Source organism: Trematomus bernacchii, unplaced genomic scaffold (assembly GCF_902827165.1).
Source record: "Trematomus bernacchii unplaced genomic scaffold, fTreBer1.1, whole genome shotgun sequence".
Classification (NCBI taxonomy): Eukaryota; Metazoa; Chordata; class Actinopteri; order Perciformes; family Nototheniidae; genus Trematomus; species Trematomus bernacchii.
This window is the reverse complement of record NW_022987720.1, coordinates 16,570,116-16,593,761: the sequence shown is the minus strand read 5'-3', so window position 1 is coordinate 16,593,761 and position 23,646 is coordinate 16,570,116. Positions and strand designations below refer to the sequence as shown.

The 23,646-nt window shown below is 38.5% G+C and overlaps 2 protein-coding genes across 2 annotated transcripts; both read left to right on the top strand.

The window, feature by feature from the left end:
• The first annotated feature begins 310 nt into the window (after positions 1–310).
• LOC117493279 (hemicentin-1-like) lies at positions 311–21,246 on the top strand. The gene is made up of 21 exons (XM_034143761.1): positions 311–512; positions 1,788–2,063; positions 2,146–2,472; positions 3,123–3,338; positions 3,950–4,177; positions 4,266–4,529; positions 7,331–7,597; positions 7,700–7,852; positions 8,919–9,137; positions 9,687–9,929; positions 10,619–10,820; positions 12,745–12,824; positions 13,383–13,661; positions 13,782–14,114; positions 14,252–14,509; positions 14,883–14,925; positions 17,666–17,826; positions 19,047–19,313; positions 19,404–19,736; positions 20,404–20,658; positions 20,737–21,246. The coding sequence occupies exons 1-21, from the start codon at positions 455–457 to the stop codon at positions 20,742–20,744; spliced, it is 4,470 nt and encodes a 1,489-aa protein (XP_033999652.1). The 5' UTR covers positions 311–454; the 3' UTR covers positions 20,745–21,246.
• Positions 21,247–21,828: 582 nt separating this feature from the next.
• cmc4 (C-x(9)-C motif containing 4 homolog (S. cerevisiae)) lies at positions 21,829–22,713 on the top strand. The gene is made up of 3 exons (XM_034143265.1): positions 21,829–21,951; positions 22,075–22,137; positions 22,218–22,713. The coding sequence occupies exons 2-3, from the start codon at positions 22,080–22,082 to the stop codon at positions 22,346–22,348; spliced, it is 189 nt and encodes a 62-aa protein (XP_033999156.1). The 5' UTR covers positions 21,829–21,951; positions 22,075–22,079; the 3' UTR covers positions 22,349–22,713.
• Positions 22,714–23,646: the final 933 nt, after the last annotated feature.

Here is a 23,646-nt window from a genome sequence, read left to right as displayed (position 1 = left end):
TGTATTATCCCCTGAAGCCTATTATGTTTTGTGCACTTTGAACTGCCATATTGTTCAAAGGTGCTACACAAAGAATCTTAAATGGTCTAAATCTTAATCCACCCAATCTCAATTTAATGTGATATTCTCAGATTGTGTCAATTGCATGTTATAAAATACAAACATCAATCTATGTAAATGTGCTAAAAAAAACTAGGCTAAGTAACATCGCCTGACTCCCACACACAAACCACCAGCGACCGTACAGAAATAGAGAGAGAGAGGGAGAGAGAGAGAGAGGGAGAGAGAGTATACCTACCAGTGTGCTGGCTGTGTTCCTCTCTCTGCTCTCTCCTCTGAATGTACTTCATTGGTTTATTACGGACCGGACACTGCAGCCCAGGAGAGAAGCCGAGCAGAGCTGGGATAAACGACAGAAGGGACATTGTTAAAATCCAATGACTAAACAACGGAAATGAGTGAGAGTACATCATTTATTCGAATCTTCGTGGGGGTCCTGCTCAGTGCGACAGGTAGGTCTTCACAATGCTCAGAAGGCTTTGTAATGTATGATATTGTTACCTTTATTTTTGTACTGTTATTAAACACAGGGAATATTTAATGGTTAACCATGAACTGTAGCTTGTATTCAATAGGCTCCGAAAACGTTGTATACAAGCAACTGCTATAATAAACCAAGCGCCAACAATAACATGTAAAATAGGTAAAAGTGTGAGGTGTAAGTGATGGGTGCACAACTTAGTTTTAACCAGAAGGGGGCGGTGTATATATAGAAAGGGACTGCCAGCGCATTGTGCACGGAGGGCAAACAAAGAGCTTCACATTGGGTTATTAGAAAATGGCTTTTAATCTGAGACTCTTTTAGAATAATACCTTTCAAAGAAAATTAAAAGCCTGTGACCAGCCGTCACAAACAAAGGTTCATGGAATATAAATATCTTAAAATCCGGCCCGTTACTTAATTTGTTCAAATGAAAAGTGTTTAGTAGGATAAGCCTATTTATGTAACAGTGTTGCTCAATGTACTGGCATTGACTAAAGCTGCACATCTCCAAGGAGAGCTGAAAAACAGCCGACATTTATTTCACAGTTCTGAATGTACACCAAAGTGAGATCTTGAAAAGATTTAGAAGAAGCTGAGGATACAGAGAGCTTGCCTCAATAATTAATTACCTGCATTTTAAATGGCTTAAGTCCACAAATACAATTTCTCTAACGTTTGGTGTTTGACAACTGTTAGTTTTTTGTTAATAAAGTTGTTTTAAAACAGTATTTAAAAGTAAAGGGCGTTTGGTGACTAATTGGGAAAGTTGGGGAAAGCATCGAGACAGGGACTTCCTGCCCATTCTTTGATGGCATCTGCTCAAACTAAAAGTGAAACTGCTTTTCATTCTACTTATTTCCAACTTCTAAACCTCCAAAGAAACAACGCCTTCTTGGATATCTAATCTGTATCCAGGATGTGTCAATAAACAGCCCTGCACTGTTTCCTATATCTTCTCATTCAATCACAGTTATTACTGGAGAAATCCACAGCGCCCAAAAACCTTGTTTGATAAATTCAAGTTAAGGGAAATGACTGGGTAATTGAAACACTTAAGTTTATTTTTTACCCCATTTAGCTGCTATTATTGACGTACATTATGCATGCACTCAAAAACCAACTAGGAAGCAGTTGTTGATGCATTTTAATCACCTTACATACAACACACAAAAGGAAAAAATGCAAGAAAATGTTTCTCTTGTGACAATTATGTGAATGTGCTACAATATGTCCCATGCTGCAGGTGTATTTACCTCCTGTCCCATTGAGTTGAGCCCCCCCAGTGTTGTGGTGAGATATGGAGACTCGGTGTCAGTCAACTGCAGCACATCGACGAGCCTGTTTGATGGAATTGGCTGGGAGGCTACACAAGGAGGCAAAAGTCTAAAGAATGTCACCCATATGGCCTGGACAGTGGAGAAGCTAACAGAATGGACCATTTCTCCCTCATGCTACATCAACCCGTTCCCGGAGAATTCCTTTCCCCAGTGCTCCAAGAACCCTAAAGTTGTACTTTACAGTAAGTCTTGCTCATTTTGAGTGAAATCAGAATGATACTCTGTCTGATACTATGTCTAAAAATGTATCTACTTTTTCTCCAGCATTCCCAGAAAACATCAGTCTCAGCTCCAGCAGTGGCCCACATATGCAGATGTCTGAAGGGGAGAAACATAACTTCACATGTGACATCCAGAATATAGCTCCTGTTCAAAATCTCACCGTAAAGTGGTACAAAGGAGATGAAATGGTCTATGAAGACACTTTTAAAGATCCCAGTAAGGGACCAGTGGATCAGTCATCTATATTTAGCTTCATACCGACCAGACAAGACAACGGAGTAACATTCAGATGCGAGGCACACTTGGACCTCCGACCTGAGGGTCCACAACTAAATGCATCTTCACAAGAGTATAATATTACAGTATTTTGTAAGTATATAATGCATACTCACTCACCAATCTGAAAGCCTATTTAAGTTATATAGGCTTTAAGAAAACTGTCAATTGTATTTTGTATTTAGATTGTTATTTCATGTGTTATCTCCATCAAGGTTTGTTTTTCTTCAGCCGGATTACAGAGACAGACCTGATTTACATGAATACAGTTGGAAGGGTGTATGGCATGGGCCAATAAAGAACCCATTACATTATTGTTAAGTAATTAAAATGCCCTTTGAGAGGTCTGCAAAAATAAAAGGGCACTTGAAGAGCCAATGCTAGGTCAATAAAGCAATAATTAGATCAACTGAAAATGTATAAGCAACTGTTTAAACTATTAATCCTGTCATTTGTCAAGAAGAAATACCAAACATTTGACCTATTGGACTACAAGACACTTTGTGATGTCACCTTGAGCTGTAGCAATTTGTGATTTTTCCCTTTTTAAATTTTACACACAAAAAATTATTCAACAAAATAATGACTAGATTAATCAAAAAGGAATATAATCACAAGTTACAGCCCTGAGTTATCTTACATGCATGTCTAAAAGGAGAAGTGTCATTTAAGCCTAAAATGATTTTTCTCTGTTAAATAAAAGTACAATAGTATAAATTCTTGTTGTTTTTGGTTCTGTATAGTTGGACCAGAGGTTCAATGTGCTGCTGTACTGGAAGGAGAAACATTGGAAAGAAGATGCTCTGTAACGGGATATCCTATACCGACGGTCACATGGTTGAAAAATGGAACATCCATAGAACCGACCGAGCCTTTGAGCAGGGAGAACGCAGGCATGTACGTCGCTGTAGCTAAAGGCGCTGAATCAACCACAACGCAACACCGGATTGATGTGTGGTGTGAGTATCACAGTCATCAGCACAAACAGCAACCACATGAGCATAAAGACAATATTAGTGGTGGGGTTACTGTATATTTACAACATTTTGCACATATATTTTACACAGATTCTGGGTTCTGCTTTTCCTGTTGTCAGGATTGTTCCTTTAATCTGTAGTAGTGTTTTACTTCAGTTTAAAAAGCAATACTACAGTATACAAATTATTCTACTGCAAGTGTCAAGGCTTCAAGTAACAGTAAAGACGTCTGTTCATCTTAATATACTTAGGTATAAAACTCAAAGTACTTTTCATGCAGAATGCCCAACTTGTTACATTATTATATTTTTTGGTTACTATTACATATCCCTTAATGTGTAAATAGACTTTTACTATTGTATCTGCTTGAGATGGCGGTCATTTTAACAACTTTAAACAACTCAACACACCGACAAGTAATTCAAATAAGAACAGATGAAAACTTTACAAAACTTTAAACTGCATGGAAAGTAATTCACATAAAAGTCTGTTTATATAAATGTCTGATAAATGTAGTGAACTATGAACACCACTTGCTAGCTGTTGTATTGTCAATCCACTGTATACTAAAGAACAAGTGTTTTTGTTACCAGATAAACCAGAGTTTAAGTGTCCGAGCAATTACACTGCACTGGAGGACGCTCCTCACAACCTCTCATGCACTGCTGAGGGCTTTCCTAAACCTGAGGTTATGTGGTTTAAAGATGAAGACGAGGTGACCCTTCCAGAAAGCTTGACAAGAAGTGATACAGGGCAGTATGTGATCACAGCTTCAAACAATCTGTCAAGTATCAACGTCACAGTGGAGATAAATGTCGTATGTAAGTTATTCTGATGAAAATCCTCAATATTTACTTTTCGTTTGAGCGTTTTTCTCTATGACTTATATTGTTTCACTGTTGTCTGTAGACCCACCATCCCAGATAGTCGAGCTTGAAGACTCAGAAGTTGATGTTGGTTCCGATGTGTGGTTGAAGTGCTCCTCAACGGGCAACCCACGACCAAACTATCTCTGGGATTATTATCAGACTGCCAATGTGGTGGAGGAAAATGAAGATGGAGTGTCCCTTCTGCACATCCATAACGCTACTGTATACAACAAGGGCTCCTACACATGTCACGCCTGGAATGACAGAGGAAATGTCTCTAAAACAGCCACAGTCACGGTAAAAGGTATGGGTCAATATTATGTATACTAGGCTGTCACAGTATCAGATTTCCCCTATGTGATTATGATGCCAAAATAATTCCCCAAAAATATATATTGGCCATATCTACAGAATTGTTCAAAAACTAAAATTCTGTCAGTCTAATTCATTTTTAACATTATTGTGCGTTTCTTGTCTTTTTGGCAAATAGTAACAATAATTTGTGAAGGGAAACAAAGAAAGAACAGAAATAAATAGCCTATCGGCTCTGAATAATTTGCACAATAAAAAGAATGCTGCTGAATAGGCGAATATAAGTAGTTTTTTTTTTAGCCAGGACTTCAAAGAGCTTACATGACAAACCAGTACACCACAAACATTTATTTTAAAGGAGAAAATCATGAAATAAACATGGAATAACACCGATCACATCACTAGAAATAATGTATAAAACAAGTTGAAATTGATTACAAGTTCACAGTACGAAACCACTTGAACTCACCAGACAGATTAGCTGAGCGAACACAATAGGGGCATTCCCAGTTCATGTTGGGAGGGTCCTACGAAACCACTTGAACTCACCAGACAGATTAGCTGAGCGAACACAATAGGGGCATTCCCAGTTCATGTTGGGAGGGTCCTCTTTAAGGCTACCAAGAGGAAGGAACTCCATTATTGCTGCATAACTTGTCCCCCTGTCAATCACAATGCAACAGCACCTATCCTCCTATCTTGATTTTTGAAGGCAACAATGGCTTGTTGGCTATCTTGTTATTGAGGCGGCTGTGTTGCTCAGTTTGCTGTTTGCTGAAGCTCAAAATATTGACATACAATAGATTTTCAATACTAACAGAGGAAGGGCAGAGACCAAAAATCCATTGCTTAAAATCTATTAAGCACCACAAACTTAGAGAGTACTTATGGAGCACTGCTTTGCACATGCATGCACTGTATTTTCATATTTGAAGACCGAGGAAAGCTGAGGACTTATCCAGTTCAGTACAACAGCCTTTGTACTTGAAATGTTGCTGTGATTATGGGATTTCCGTATGTCGATCTCCTTCATCCAGCCCTTAGGCACTTGACGGCTTCAAAGCCTTCACTGCCACTAGCTCTCCTGTCCCATTGTTGGACTGGTATTACAAAAAGAGACTCTGGATAACTAAATATTTCTAAAACTCAAACACATTTTTTTTAACACACTTAACTTAGTTGGGGAACATGGTAAAAATAATCGTTCATTAGTTGGCATGTCATAGTATGAAAATCACAGGTGTATTACAAAATTATGGCTGCCTTGGGGAGGCCCTTGGTATTGTGCATGCTGGTTCACTCACTGTAATATTAACGGGGACCCTTTTTGGAACTGAGTCATAATTATGGTTATCAAGTTCACCTGTGCTCAACATCCGATGATAAGTCAAAATGTCTGCTATGAAAAGGGTCCAAACAAACCCATGTTGGCCTAAAGTAGGCTACAGACACAGAGAGCAGCTATCAAGGCTCTCATTTTGTAATGTGTACAATTCATATTTATTGTTTTAAACCTATTGTCAATGTAAGCCTTTACGACATATTATTTACTAAACACTTTTAATTGAACCCAATGAACTCTAAAGGGACTCATTTGGATACATTCACCACTTTTATAACCATATTTTTATCATAATGCTAAAACAAGCTAACGCCTCACAGTAGCCAACTGGCACCGCTCATAGTTACATTTATAGACAGCGTGGGTGTGAGGGCTTGCAGTGTGTGTGTGTGTGTGTGTGTGTGTGTGTGTGTGTGTGTGTGTGTGTGTGTGTGTGCGTGCGTGCGTGCGTGTGTGTGTGCCCAGTGCTGGGGGAGGGCTGTTTCCCAATTTCCTCTGCCGTGATGTAGAGCTGGGAGCAGTGCCTACAATCATAGCTTAGCTTAGCTTTCTTCCAAAAAGTCAACAAGTAGCCTCCGGCTGGTCCCATGTAGCTGAGGGGAAGCAAGATACACCTCAGAGGCGCTCAGTCTAACGGAAGAGGGTCGACCGCAGCTGGAGAAACTTTATTCTAATGGAGGATTTAAACTTTCTTCGCCTACTTTCAGTCCTCTTGGCGTTAGAGCTGCTGTCGCTTTCTAACGGGACACCGAGTAAGTTGAGAGTGAAGTTATAGACCTCATGTTTTCTTTTGTGTCGAGATTAAAGTGGCTCCATTAGGCTGGTAGATTTATATGGAACGAAACGCGGGATTGTATTGGTCTATTTATGTAGAGTGCTGAGTGATGAGGAGCTAATTTAAAGCAACAGTAAATTTTAGCTAGTTAAAAAGAGACGGGCTATTCAGATTTTGTTGTTATGTATTATTTACATGTGCTTTGAATGGGAAAACATAATAATTGTGTGTGTTTGTGTGAAGGATTATGGAAAAACAAGTGCTTTAGGGGTGTAATAATTAGTTAGTATGAGTATGACCTTTTGTCCATCTAATCTAATGTGTCAAGCCTCCTCTCACATCCTGTGTATATTACAGTTAGCTGATAACATTGTATGTACATTTCCAACTTAGATTACAGTGAATTGCAAATGGGATTTGGGAATTTGACGCATATATCTTGAGATAATGATATAACATCCAACATAAAGAATGGAGGAAAGCAAGTGTAGACCGTTCCTATGGGAGGGGGGTATATCCTTCCTGAGCCTTTTCCTGTTTCCTCCTGAGACCCAGCTTTTGTTCGTCAGTCATTCCACAACATTTCAACACAACCCTTGATGAGGAAATGTTGTGTTAAGATAATGGATGTGTGTAGACTTTGAATAACATTTCATGCCCCTTCTACATTCCTCAGGTGCCGGGCAAGAATGCCCCATCGAAATAACTCCGGAGAGGATGGTGGTACAATACCAAGACACAGAGCAACGTGCGACATGCGATGCAACACCAACCGACCACCCTCATGTGAACGAAATCTACTGGCAGGTTCTGCCTGGTGTCAAAATTGACAACTCGAGTTGGTCTGTTGACACCCATAACGACTGGGACCCAAAGCCTGTTTGTACTGCAATATTTAAAGTACGAGGAATATGCCAGAAACATTTAAACTTCACCCTCTACAGTATGTATTTCTAACTTTTGGACTTTAATTTTCATCAACCTTTAACATGTTTCTAAAATGTCGGAAGAATCCTGATTTAAAATTGTGATTTCCTCTCTTCAGAAACACCAGACAGTGTCTCAGTTTCTACTGTGGATAACTTGAGCTCAGTGGTGGAGGACAAGGAGTTCCAGCTGCAGTGTGACATTACCAACGTTGCTCCTGCAGGGAACCTTGTCGTGCAGTGGTACCGAGGGAATAAAACCATATCAAAAGGTGAGGAATGCTCTTAGGAATGTTCACCCCAAAATCAAAATGTTACCAATTAGGATTATGTATTAATCTAGATTGTTTTGGGTGTTAGTTACAGAGTGTTAGAGATATTGGCACTCAGCGCCCGTAAATATTTTTGAAAATCTCAAGACATGACTTCCCTAAAATGACCCAGTTACTCAAGATAATCCACAGATCTTGTTCCGAAAGTGTTTCATGTAGGAACTGTTTTTTTCTACTGAACTACTCCCACAAACCGTATAACCATGCTAAAACAATTGACACCTACTCATGGATGAGAGATGTAAACATTATTGTGTATTTCTCTGCTTAACTCTAGCGTAAGTTAACACAGGTCAGCCATGAGTAGGTGTTTGCTTCCTTCTGCGCTGTAATGCAATAAAAAGAAAAAAAAAGTTCCTACATATACTTCTCACAACAAGGGACGGTGGGCAATCTAGATTGATAAATAGCATTACAGGTAACTTATTTACAATGGCAACCTGGCAGAAGACAATGCCTCTTGAGGGGAAGCTGTGTAGGGGCTTAAACAGACATGTGCCCACATGAAGTAATTATTCAGCATACATTAATATAACTTATTATGGAAGACAAATTAGGACTTGTATTTACAGGATTAATGACAACAGATCCTACACAGCCCCGAACATGTGTAATTAGCCTTCATATTCATTAGTTATCCTAATGATGATAGGCCTCATTTCCTTTTTTAATCAGATGTTGCTCATTAAACAACCAGCATTATTAGTGGAAAGGAAAGTGGTGTGGACTGTGAGGGACATTTGTAAAAGTGATCATGTTTTTATTAGACATGATATGACTAGTTTCTTACCAGTTTATCTCATTTTTGCATCTATGTTTGACTCATTTCATGATACTATCTGCAAACCACTTTTTATTTTGTTCTGTTTGTATGTTTCTACAACCTTAGGACAAAAACATTGCATCCATGTTCCATGTGCAAGGTTTAAGTGTTTGTTTAAGAGACTTTAATTGTGTAAATGTAAAATCAAACAACTTACTTTTAATTTCCCCCCCAATTGTCCAGGTTCACTGCGAGTGAGTGGCTGCCTGCCTGAGAACAACACAAATTGTGACATCAATGCTGTCCGGTCCCCGCTGAACGTGTCGTCTACCATCAGCTTCACTCTGGACAGAAATGACAAGAGCGCAGAGTTCAGATGTGAAGCGATATTGGATCTTGGAGCTGAAGGACCAAAGCCTCCTCCAAGCATGATGTCCAGTCCTCTGAACATCACTGTCTACTGTAAGATCACACTTACATTTGCTGCTCAGTAGATCATCATCACTGTAAGATCAAGTGATGATGGACATTCAATGATAATTACATACTTAAACTCATGAAGAGAGGTTGTCGGAGAGTGCTCTCAATACGAAATTCTATTTTCCTATTAAAGATTCAAACATCCTTAACTGATGTAGAAAAGAGCAGAGTGAAGAGAATGGAGACATTGTGATGCTTCTGCAGTGTGTATTGATGCATCATGCAAATATAGGCAGATGTTAATATTTGTAACTTTATTATTTTATTATTATTTAGTGGGGTTTTTTCCCTCTTATGTTATGTATTTTATTTTATCCTATTTTTGAGTTTTATGCCATGTTTACTATTATGATCCAGTTTTACATTTTCCATTGATTATGTTATTCTATCCTGTGTTAATTCAATGTTAATTCTGTCCATTTCCCCCTATTTTCAATACAACAAGTATTGTTGATTTCATGTTAATTTCCTTGAGGAAGAAATTGTAAAAGTGCACAATTATAATGTTTTTTGCCCTTTATTTCTCAACAGATAAGCCCAGCATTAATACCACAAAGCTTCCAAAGAGGATCCCAGTGTTCAGAGGTTATCCTGAAGAGCTTGTCTGTGAAGCCGAGGGTCACCCCCCTCCGGAGATCAAGTGGCTCTACAGCGCAGACAAAGTGCCCCACGAGTCTGGAGACACACTCATCGTGTATGAAGCCGGCCGCTACACATGCAACGCCACGAATGAAGTGGATTCCACCTCTCATGAGGTGGAAGTGATTTTAAAAGGTAAACTTGTAGTTAAACAGATCTCTTGCAAAGGGTTGAAGCAAGTAAATATAAAACGTTATATAAATTAAAAAACTAATATTCATGAGTTTCTGCTGCTCAAATCTTTATTTTACTCGATCAATTTTACAATTTTGCTCTAGACAGCCTTTATTCGCAAAATATATTTCATGAGTAGGGGTTAACCTTAAGGAGCAGAGCAAAAATACATAAAGGTTCAAGGACGATTTTGTCCACCTATTTAAATCCATAACAAAATGCCGCCGTGTGATCTTTTTGAGCGATTTGCCGGAGGAATGGATGGAGGTAAAGGTACGTTTGTTGGAAAGTTAAGCTTATTTTTTTACAATGACTTGCTTGCTGTTGTAATAGTTTATCATTATAGATGTTCCATGTTTTTGATTTTATAAACCCAATAAGCCTGTCTTCCTGTCTTGGCCTTAATCTTACGTTCAAATTGTAAGTTTATATTTAGAATTACACTTTTATTTTTCAGTTTTTCATCCTAATAGCAAAGTGCATCTTTATTTATCCTGCAGTAGAAACCATTATGATATTTCTGGCATAAAAGTTCACATAAATGTAATATGCATGTGTTGAAGCATGAAATATATCTGACACTTGTATTTTTAGCCGTTAATTCTAATATTCATAAATGTTAATATGTTGCCTGTTTGATTTCCTTACAGAGGACTACCTTCCGCTCATAGCTGGATTTGTGGCTGTCACAGTAGTTGCCATCTCCATCGTCTTCCTCTTCATCTACTCAATCTACTACAAGAACACCAAGATGCGTCGCTACAGTCTTAAAAATGCCAAACTTGACACTCAAAGTGGCAACGTAGCCCACTACGGATGTGACATGCAGTTTCCTATGACTAAACTATCTTAGCAGAACATCTATGGGTAGCACAGACTGAACAGCTGACCACTCTGAATGCATCTCTCTGCCACCAGAAACTAAAGTGTGAGTAAGCCTGAATACCACTCAGCCTGCAGGCTCACACTGGACAAGCCTGCATCTATTTTCCCACATACAATAGTATTTGACCATTTATGGAATAATCTAATCATACAAAATAATGAACCTTGGCTTGAGATGTAGACTTTTATATTTACTACTGGATTGTACCTTTTCACTGGAAAGGAAGAAGAGGAGCAAGGGCTCAAAATGCCAAGAAAACTGTTTTAATGTATTTTCACTATAGAACATATTAAGTATGATTATCAATGTTTTATGTCCACATTGGTTTCACCAACGCTTGTGCTTCTCATTATGCCCCCTTAATATTCACTCAAACTCAGATCTCTGTGTGAAATTGTTTTAAAAAACCAAACATGATTTTGTAAAGCACATAGGAAGTGATGACCCTGAAACTGCTGTGGTTTTCATTTCTACTAACAGGAAGTTTGCAGTGTTTTCGCCTCTCAGAAGGTGTGACATTGAATCAGCTCTTCTCACAGTATTGCTTGTACATACTATTCATTGACCCCATTGTCCCTTGACTATTCTTTGTAAGCCACTCTGCACTTCTTTCTGAGTGTGTATCCTTCTCTGTGCCAGGTGCTCCATTGTGCCTTATTGTGTCTGGCTTTGGCCTTATGGGACAAATTGTCTTGTGCCACAGTTTTAATGCTTTTGTATGAATGACTGCAGGCATTTATTGCCTATTACAATTTTAGATTCCGGATGTTTTATGTAAATGCAAAACAATTATATTTATTTATGAGAAACAGCTAAGGTAAAACAATGTAGTACTGAACATAGAGAACAGTCCGGTGTTTAAATGTAAATTCAATGTGAGGGACATGAAAAGATTTGTGAATAAAGCTGTAAATATTTGTGACTGATGTAAAACTGTATTTTAATAATAAAATGGCTTTTCAAACAGATTGTTTTGTTACCGAAACCTTGGATACATGCATGAATACATCTGATGTGTATAAATGTATGATATAAAGCTATATAACACTCTTTTTGTTGTGTCTTCAAGCAACAATTATATAGTGCAATACTGTTGTTTATATCCAAAACTGCAAATGTATCCGTGCCTGGTAAATCTATTTCAGAGTATAGACCCGTGAGAAATCCCACACTTTAAATGTCTTGTCTGTATATTTGGAAGGAGGAACAAACAATAAATCTAAAGAGTTAACATCTAATTAAAGCTAACCAAGAGGGGGCGTGCATATCCGTGTTCCTCCAGCAGCACTATCTATCCTGCAGACTGCTCTTCTAAAACTGGTCTGTCTCGCTAACTGGCTCCATACAAAGCACACACTTTCCAAGTCTGAACGTGTTGCTGGACCGACTCCACGGGAGGGTGCTGTTAACTGAAGCCAGCCGGTTTTACGAGCTGGATTGCAGCCTATATTTGCTGCCTTCTAATGCTGTAGGAAATATTGTTGTTATTCAAGAAACACTTCCTGTTTGAGAGGAGAGGTTTATCTGGAACGCGAATTTTCGGATGTTATTCAATTGATTAATACATCAGTCGATCAAGCAGACTAAACCAATCAATCATCCTTCCTTCAATCCTGCGTTCAGTCCCCGCCTATTGACTATTTACACTGATTACTTCCGACCAACACATGCTACTCTAGAGGCTAATATTTGGAAATTACGAGGAGCACGTCAATGCATCACACATGGATAATGTTACAGTAGGCTACCTTGGTGATTTACGATCATACAGTCTATGCTTACGATGTGATCTCATCTCACTCGGTCACTTACACGGTCACCAAGTGAAAGAGAAAGTAGCTTCGAGGGACTCGGATTTAATCAACTGTACTATTTTTTAATCTTATTTAGTCCTAAAAGTGCTTCTGGTTTGTACGACGGAGAAATCATGAAGTTGTTCCTCGTTTTAAGCGTCTTTATAGCGTGTACAGGTAAGTGTTTTGCATTGTATACAAAGTTAGAAGACCAACTTGTTTTTGTATTTTGCAGCGCCGACTCCACCGGCTGACCTCCGCCCATTGTTTGCTTTATCTTCTTGGCTGATCTGACTCAAATGGTTTGCTTTTTATCACAGGGGGTCGAAATTGAACCATTATCAGGGCAGCCATACATAAGACACGAATATGTGGCGTAAAATATATGACCTATTTTTGGTAAATAATATTATTCATGTATTTAATGTTTACACTTGGAATGATTTAAAAACGTTTTCAACTATCAGAACGATCAGGGCACCACGTATTGTTAATGTAAACACTTTTACAGTTAAAACGTGCTTTTTCTTGTAACAATTGTAAAAAAAAAATTCTTCACAATGTCATCTGTGATGTGAAGTCCTACTATTTTTCCAACAATGATCACTGCAACCTTTTCAAAGTGTCCCATCAGCTTTTGCTTGGTCAAAAACCTATCTTTTAAAAATAATGCTGTTTAAAACTCTACTTTTTTTACTGTGTATACTGTAAACTATATTTACCCTGTACTTTTAGGAAAGCCTGTGAGTTCCTCCTGTGAAATTGAATTCAGCCCTCCCAAAGTTGTGGTGAGATTTGGAGACCCCTTCTCGCTCATCTGCAGCTCAACATCCAACCAGATCGATTCAATGGGCTGGGAGGCTATTTACGGAACAGGTACAGGACTACAGGATGGGGTATCTTCTGTTGCCTTAAAAATAGACTCTGTGAAGGACTGGAAAATGGAACCTCAGTGCTTCGTTAATCTCGTAAATGGTGATCAGTGTTCAGAAACCCTAAACTTCACCGTTTACAGTAAGTAGCTTTTAACTTTCTGTTAATCAATAATGGTGTTTTTGATCATTCAGTACTTGTGATGTTGGATAGCTTTTTGACTATTTTGCCAATTTGTCACCTTTTTTTTTTTTAAAACAGAAATGCCGGACAGTGCCTTCATCTCTCAGCCAAGTCAAATGGACCCCATGGTCGAGGGTGAAAAGTATCGCTTGCAGTGTGACATTGTAGATGTTGCACCAATAAGACACCTCTTTGTGGACTGGCACATAGGAAATAGTATATTCCATTCTGACAGTGACTCATTTATCGGTGACACTGAATTTCCAGTCAATGCTTCATCTGTCTTAAATCTGATTGCTCAAAGAGGCTATAACGGAGCTCAGGTCTGGTGTGAAGCAAAGATGTTATTTTCGCCACCGGTACAAAGCCTTCCCAAGATCCAGTCCAAGCCTCAGAAACTAATTGTACTGTGTAAGTTTTTAATGCAATCTTGAATTAGCCATAACAGTTCTAGATGTTTTTTTAAAGAGAATATGGTGTTTGTTTTGCGTCTGAATTAATCTCTGTTTTTCTCTCTCTGTCTGTATTTTCAACACATTTTTTCTCAGACTCGCCAACCTTCACCAAGCCCGAAAATGAGACGTTTGAACTCTTAGCTAGGAATAAAATAATGTTGAATTGCACTGCTACAGGAAACCCAATGCCGGTATACAGCTGGGGATTCGCTCACCCAATACAACAGACGAAGAAGAATGACAGTCAGCTCATTTTGACCCCATCCATTCGGCTTCCAGGGACCTACAACTGCACAGCGTCCAATACCCAGGGCTCCAGCACCAAGTATTTCACAGTCATCGAAGCTCCAAGTAAGATATTTTTCCTAAAATGTTACAGCAACTCTATTATTGTCTTGCAGTTTTGATAATTCTATAATTGCTTAATGCTATTGTTTTCCATCAGGTAGTCACCCTGGAACCACTGCTGGAATTTTAATTGCTTTGTTCTTAGCAATAATCTTTATTTTGGGATGTGTAGTTTATCACAAACAGAGAAACTCTTCTGCTGCATGACCAGAGAGTCTGAACAGATGAGCTGAGACAGAATGTAACAAAAACTCCCGTCTCCCACAGGGAACCGCACTACCTTTGCAGCCTTGGTTGGAGGATTTGTGTTCCTGGGAGCCGTGCTCTTCATTGGCGGTCTTCTTTTTGTGAAACCTGATGGCACGTTTTCTTTCAGCAAAGTCGGCTATCTCTAAGGACAGCTTGCCTCATCAGGACCTGTATGAGGCCAACTTTTTTTGTATTCAATTTTGCATGGGTTTACCATGTAAGTAGTACATTTTTTACATTTGTTGGTGCTTGGATTAACATATTGTCATGTCTCTTAAAGGCCTAGAAGTATAATCAGTTTGCTCGGCTATTTTGTGGCGTCATTATCATGCTTGGGTGCTATAGCTTTGACATTGCATCGCTTCAGCTGTCTGTAAAGCTCAACTAATCAATATTGCTATATTAACAAACGGCACATTTACATGCGCTCAAGACATCAGGTTACTTGGAGAAACCAGGGATATATTTGGTACACATCTCCCCTTTCAGCTTCCCACTCTGCTGTCAGAGATACACTTTTCCTGTCTGAAGTCTGTGTCCTGCACGAAAGCTGACTCTAACCCAGGTTATTTACTAGGTGCATGCAACCGCAACGGAGCATTAACACCCAACTCTGCAGCTCTACAGAGCTTTTTAACTTCCTTAAGCTCTTTGTTTTGGTTTTGTGGCCTGAACATTTGCTGTATGTTTCTGTCTTAGTAACTCTCAGCCACCTTTTATCAGCAGGAAGGTTTTTCCAGCAACATTTCTGGTAAACCAACTGTATGCTACTTGTCTAACAACAAAGCAACAACATGGGGAAGGAATTTGAGCATGGAAGAGACAAAAGTTTTTCTAAGAAAGGAGTATAGACTGTATGTTGGAGACTTGCATAGAGCTGATAGAAGAATATATATTAGAAACACTATTACATGTATAAGGCCAAAGTGGGTGTGTCAAATTGTTATAGAGTTATTCTGCCTCCAAGTGGCCGCTTTGCCTTTTGGCAGTCAGGAGCTGCAGCCCTCATCTCTTATAACTTAAACAAAATGTCTAATGATAAGATTGCACAAATGGATACTACTGAATGGTACTGATTCAACAACCATTGTTGCCTTATTACAAGCATTATCGCTTGTTTTCTATCCTTTTTTTCAACTAACCAAAGCAAAAATTGAGTTGATCTATTCTCCATGATGTTTTTATCCACTCAGGTCAATGGTCACTACATACTTTCCAGACACTACAATTGTTACAGTAATTACTTTAGAGTGCGTACTGCAACTGGGCAGTTTTATTTTTATGAATAAATTGTGCTATTTCATGTTATGTAAAATATTTGTTACCAAATGTTTCTTTAAAATATGCGCTGGTCCAGCTCTGGAATGTTGGTTTATTTTTGCACTGAAAAGGCTGACCATGCAATTTCTGTAACTTTCCTTCAATTTTATATGAAAAGACATGCGGACAGATGCTTTTTAATAAAATTACGTGATTATGAGCCACTAAATCCTGTGTCAGATATACTATTTTTCTGATGTATCGGTTAGAAATAAAACAAAAGACTGTTCTTCATTGTTAACTGCTGTTATCAAAGACGAATTCTTTCAAAAAAGGGACGTTGTGAATGATCCAAGGGGTTTTAAAGGGAAAATAACTGATTATATGATCCAAAATGTTAATTTCCCCAAATCCTTAGGCAGAATACTAAATGAGGGATAGACGGAAATCCCCTGGATCTCTCTCTCTCTCTCTCTCTCTCTCTCTCTCTCTCTCTCTCTCTGTCTCTCTCTTTGGCTTACATTATGCAGTGATCAGGCTGCCATACTAATCAGTATTGCACAAAGTGAATGTAAAGGAGAGCATTTGTTATCCTGCCTACGGTTGCCAATATAAACCTATTTTTTTCTGAAGGCATGTTCCTTATGTTCAGTCCTTGTCATTTTCACTAAAGGTTTTGCAAGAAAGCACTGTTTGTGTATGCTCTGACTGTGTTGCTATAACAACCTGGCAGAGTGGATATTGCTGAATTTGTCAAGGAGTTAAAAAAAGGTTATGATAGAAACACAAGCTGAACATAATTCTCTAGAGAACTTGAAGAGAGAGCAGCATATTGAAAGTGAAGCATGAACTTTAATCTGTACATTGAGATTCCCAGCTGTGCTCTCACACCAAAGAGCATCCGATTACTTGCTCACTTGCACTGCAGTTGCGGTCAGAGCGGATATGCTGTGTTGCATTCTGGTCACAGTGTGAGGCTTACAAGCTACATGCTGTACCAATACTCCTGCCTGCTGGGATTTCACAAAGCATGGAGTTCAGAAGCAAGAGGATACAAGAATGCAAGCAGAACTGAAAACAGGCTGTTGTTCACAGCCAGTCATGATGGCCGAAACAACAGATCAAATCTCTGGTTGGAAAGCAGAACATGGTCACACCTAAGGCTGGAATGTAGAAAGTATAAAAACAAAACATCCCCCCTTGACCTAAATTAAATAAAGTTCAGATTCTTGTAAATATGTGTATGTGCATTATTTCAGTTTAAAGATATTGGGAAAGTTTGGTTGCTGGAATAGATTAATTGCTTTAACTAAAACATGCTATAAATGTATTACAATTATTATACATGCATTGAAGATGTATTGGTATATTTCAAAATTGACAACATTATGAACACCATAATGGGTTTTAAACGGATATTGTAAATTGATATATTCATCATAAATACTTTCAGCACAATATTATTCCCGGTGATGTAATATGAATGTCTAAGGTGGGACCTGCAATGTCCTGTTTATAATGCATTTTATATAAGAGCAGTGCAGTACAAAGGATTTCGCTGTGTTTTTCAGAGGCCTGCCACCTGTTAAATTTCCCTCTTTCCCTTTCACCCCCCCCCACCCCCCACCCCCAAAGTCAGCTGGGATGAAGGGGGCCCTTTTGTTCCAACATAGTTCCCTGCAGAGTTGCCAAGCTTGTACAAGTTGGAATTTTTCTCTCTCTCTCGTCCCTGAATCGACGGCTCAGTGCACAAGATAACATGGGAAACACATTTTTGAGATGGATTCTGACACTTTGCATGATTTACTCCGGTAAGATTTTTGTTGTTTTCTCACTTGTTGGGGTTATAGATGGCGTTCGGTGCGGAAATGTTCTGGAAAACGATGACATATAGTCTGTGATAAAAATGAATGTGAGACCGACAATCAGAGCAACAAAACGTTAAAGCATTGCTTTATTTATTCTTCGCGGAACCACTAATTATATTGTAATTAGGATTGTTGATCTCTGTAGCGTGAAAATATGCCTGTTAGTATTTATATTACTGCAGTATGTTTCACAAGTGCAATTATGACGGGCTGACAGTTAAGCTGTAGGCCTAATTCCTTATAGAGGGCCCACAAAGTAAACATGTTGTTGACATGGCATACAAATACATCATAATCAATGTAGTTCTATGTAATTATACACAGGCGATTGCGTTGATTTCCTGTGTTGTTGGTTGTTACACGGTAACATTACAGCCTGCATACGAAAAGAGGCCGAGTGCAACAAGTGAAAAGAAGCTGGGGGAGATGACAGGCTAAATAGACGGTGACTGCTGCTGTGTGTCCATTTGTGAAAAGTAACTAAGTCTGAGTATTTAGAAAATGTATGTAGCCTATGTTTTACTCCATTACATTTATTTGACAGCTAGATACTTTCCAGTAAAGATTATTAATATAAAGAAAATACATTTGATGCATTAATATTATAGGTTAAAGGTGGGGTATGTAATTTATTTCAGAAACACTTTTTGTTATATTCCATGGAATGCTCTTAACATCCTGATAGCAATGAATATATGAAATGCTTTGACAATAAATACATTAAAAAATGTAATCTGTGGAAGCCGTAGCGCTGTAAAATGCACGACCAATCATTTTAGCCGGCCCGGCTAAAATAACTGGATGGCCTACCTGCCTGTCAGCCTTCCATCTGTGCACAAACTTATCTCGTGCCCTCATTGGTCATGTGCGCGTTCGTGTGTGTTGGAGGAGGGGCTCTGTAAGGAAGTGGCAGATTTTTTCCGGTTGTGTATTATCAAATTCTAGCGCACTCGAGCTAGTTTCTCCAAAAGTACATACCCCACCTTTAAGCTACCCAGTCGTATAGTCATTCAAATAAGCTCCTCCTTTGCCAGCTGCAAAATGAATACAATGCATCAATAACTATACTCAATAATGGAATATTACTCTGGAATAGGCCATTCTGTTTTAAATGTGGTTACTCTGTAAGTTTGATGCTGATACTTCCACCCATTGTGTCCCAGTGTCAGGTGAAGGTTGCTCCCTCGTCCTGAAGCCCTCCAGGGTGGTGGTGGGCTTTGGGGAGCCGGTGTCGGTCAGCTGTGAAGCTACTCGCCCGGTTCGGGTCCTGGGCTGGGAGTCTGTCATCAGTGCTGCACACACTCAACAGGACCTGTCCGTCCAGTGGAAAGTAGACAGCCTCATTGATTGGATAGAGGAGCCTATCTGTTATGGTGTGTTTTTCACAGCTCCCAGACAGTGTGAGGAAAAACTCAACCTTGTCCTCTACAGTGAGTCAACCCTTTATTTAACACACAGTGTAGAAAATGATCTTATTGACTTACATGAACCTGTTTGACTTGAACTTTTTATTTATTTAGAAACCCCAGATAGTGTCTCCATCAGGCCTGTGAACCACTCTGGCCCCATGGTGGAGGGAAAAGAGTACCAGTTGCTCTGCGAGGTTCAAAACATTGCTCCGGTTCAATACCTCACCCTGAGGTGGTACAAGGGGCAGACTGAGGTATACAACCACTCCTTCACTGAACTCACATCATCCTCACCTGTCCAAGTGTCCTCTATCCTCATGGTCACACCAACAAAAGCCGAGAATGGAGCACAGTACAGGTGCGTAGCGGAGCTGGAGCTCGGACCAGAGGGACCACAGCCCCCCCCCACTGTGACCTCGGAGCCTCTCAATGCCTCTGTGTACTGTAAGTCCTGAGGCTTATCTGCAAAAACAGTTATCATCAAAGTCAACTTTATTGTCAATCTTTCAGTTTGTGTGTACAGAAAGAGAGATCGAAATACCGAATACAAAATACAAATATTTATAAAAATATGTATACAAATATGTATATACCTATAAATACACAACCAACAGACACATTTATACATTATGCACACATTAAGACATAAATAAAAGCACAACAATCAATTTATATACAAAATAACAGTCACTTCAAAATCTGTGAAAATGTACATTAGTGCAAGACTGTCATAGCAGCGGAAAAAGTGTCTACATGTATATTTATCATATTTTCAATGTTGTGTATATAATACAGTTACTAAAGTATTCTAACTTTTTCACGAGTATTTATATTTCCTGCGACTATACTGTATATTTCTACTACACTAGAATTTTGAGGGGCAACATTTTACATTTATAGGACAGCTTTGGAGATTTAGAAAAATTCTATTAAATAATGCAAAATAAAATCAACAAATCATCAATTTTGTAATATTACATGTTAAAAAAACACTCTTATGATCCTTTGGTGAAATTCGCAAGCTACCCTGTATACATACTTCAAATTCAATAGAATTGTATGTTCACTCAATTGAAAATGCTGAATTTAATCCTTGTGATCTTTGCTCTAGTTCCTCCTACTTTCCTCGATCCGGTACCAGCGGTCTTGGACCTTACAGTAGGTGCTGCAATGACCTTAAACTGCACCGCCACAGGGAACCCTACGCCTGTGTACAGCTGGCAATCCTCCAATCCCATTCCCGAGGGGATGGGCGATGAAGCAGCTCTTACCTCCTCCTCACTGCTGCCAGGGACCTACACCTGCACAGCCTCCAATACACTGGAGAAGAAGAGCAAGCAGTTCATCATCAAGGCCAAGACCAAAGGTATGAGGGGACTCTGAAGTGCACATGTAGTCTCTACACACTGCCTCTTAATCAGCATCTTCTCATGCTTTCACTTAGGTGTTTGAAACAGGAAATCCTGAGAAGGGCTCAGATGACAACAATGGACATACAAGGAGAATCCAACAATGGGGATTTTACTGCTGCTGCTTTGGAGATGGAAATGACCTTCATGACTCAACAGATATTTATGAGGATCTTGCTATCAGGCAGGATTAGATCTCAATTAAAAACAATATATTTGATATACTTTGTTCGGTAACTGTTGTTTAAACTGTCAGTATTTTAACATGAAAGTGTTCGTGAGATAGATTGGTTATTTAGGATATAGTTATGCTTTCAATGTGATATCCTTTCTCTAATTTATATATTTGCTAGATCTATTTTCGTATTAATGAAATTATCGTGTAATTTTACCAATGTGTAGCTACTCTTGATATAAAAATGATGACGACATTATTATTAATGTATGCTGGAAATTAATTAGGGAACGTTAAAGATCACCCGGCCATTACTGTAAATATGAATTGTTAATTTTTCTTATCTTTATGAATAAAAGTTAAATGAAAACATTTTTGATTTTCACTTTTTTAACACCTAGATTTACCTAGATTTAATATTATCAAAATTAATGTGTTACTGTTGGCTGTGGGTCAAGTGTCATAAGAACATACATAAAGTGATTTTGAATAAAAATTACCTTTAACAAGTCAAAAAACATAATGTTTAGAATCAGGCTACAAGAATATGGATATGACAGTAACAACCACAGAGCAATGAGTTTTATAGACACAATTATTATAATACAGGTTTAAATTGACATAATAAAAAGTATTTTCACAAATTGGTCAAAATCCTTCAGTTACATTTAATTTCCCTTGTTGCCATCATTATTATGATATGTATTATATGCCTTTTTTGTGTTAACGAACTAACCAAACACCACTTTACTTTGTGTAAAGTCTTTCAAATACGATATGTGAAAAATAAGCAAAGGTCTTCCCATAAATTCATAGAGGTAAGACTATTTTTCTGAAGAACAGAAATAGCAGTTTGTATTGTTTTAATGTCTGCATGTAATTCATTACGCACCACCAGGTGTCGCTGCTGCACTCTTTCACATCATAATTTGAAATTCTATCCAAACGTCACGTGATCAAAACATTGTCTCGCTGAAGGAAGTGCTATTAGTTTAGCGGCTAACACCAACATACGACCTTTAATCTAAATCGTCATCAAAATACGTCCTTGCAATCTACCCGGATTCAAGACAAGGTGGGGACAAGAATATACAACGAAACTGTTTTATATATCTATGAGTGATGTTCTGTCCTTTGTAATGCAGTGCCTGATGTATTTTAACATATTCTGAAATGGTCCCTTTTCGGTCCGCTTCAGGAGGTATGCCACAGAAAGATCCGTGTCAAAAGCAAGCATGTGCAATTCAACACTGTTTACAAGGTACACAAAACAGTCATTTGAATGCAATTATGTTTTGTTTAAATTAACCCCACAGTAACCTTTGCTAACTCCTCCTGCAGCTAACAAATACGTGGAGAGCATGTGTCAGGATGTGATCCGGGACATGCGGCGCTGCTGTGAGGCCCGAAACTCGATCTGCTGCTCCGGGTTCAAGGACTCAAAACCCACGGAAAAGCAAAGTAACACATAGCTCCCTGTGGGATGCTTTCGATGGGAATCATGGTGAAAAGTCACATTGTATCAATGTTTTATTTACTGTCACATTGTCTCTATCCTGCAACAGCGAAGTACAGTGACTTAAATAGTCTTTGAAGAATTGTGAAATGGCCTTTCTCGAAGCAAACATTTTGACATGTCTTTGCAGAAAGGCACTTGAGCCCTGGGGCTGGCACACCTACAGTAGGCTATATGGAGTGTAACCACTAGTACTGTTATTAAATTAAACCCGTGTTCAACCAGTCAGAATGTCCTACCTCTCTGGCACACCATAACTTGTGGAAATGTATAATGTACACTGTCAACTGACTATTTATTAAAAATAATTGTTTTCTGCAATTGTGTTCTGTGGCTTTTCATGTCATCAAATTCAAAGGAACACTGTTGTGCAATGTCAGCCCCTGAGCTACTGAAACATTCATAATGTGTCCTAGTGTCCTGTCTGTCTGTCTGTAACTTTGTGTGGTAGTGTTACCACTGACAGGTCTCTCTTGGAAATGAGACCTTGTGTCTCAATGAGATTTTACACCTGTATAAATAAAGGCTAAATAAAAAAATAATGCAGATGTGACTTTTTAAGGGCCTGCAATCACTCATGGTAAACCAATCAGTTGTGTTTGAATATAATGTTGACTGATTAGACCTATTGACTGTATATGAAGAGATTATACCTCTTCCCAGGATCGAATGTGTACAGACTACTTTACTGACACCTGCCTGACCCATTTTTTTGTAGTTAAATAGTACACTGACTCTGTTGACCTAACATAATTACCAGTATAACGCAGCACATCTATTGATTTTCAAGAATACAAAATAAACAAAATAAATTGGATGAATTACATGAAATTGTATTTTTAAAATACAAACAAAACAGACAGGCATAGGTTATTGGAGATGACATGTACAACATAAGTAGTAAATATAAAATAAGGAAACATCCATATGAGGCAGCATACTAATATATTATTATTATTATTAATAATAACAATTTGAATACTAAATATATATATATATAAAACAATAATATAACTTAGCACATCTTTAACGTAAGCAGAGGTCTCATCTATGATAATTGAAAATACAGTCGGGCCTCTGATAACACATCTTATTACTGGGAATAATTTACATCACCTAAATATACATTCAAATAAAAGTGGTGTTCTGTCAGAAATGTTGCAAAAATATTGTTGACGCTTTTTTTGCAGAACATAAGCAGTAACCATGTGCATGAAACACAGTTTATTTGAGTTTGATTAGCACTTAACTGTC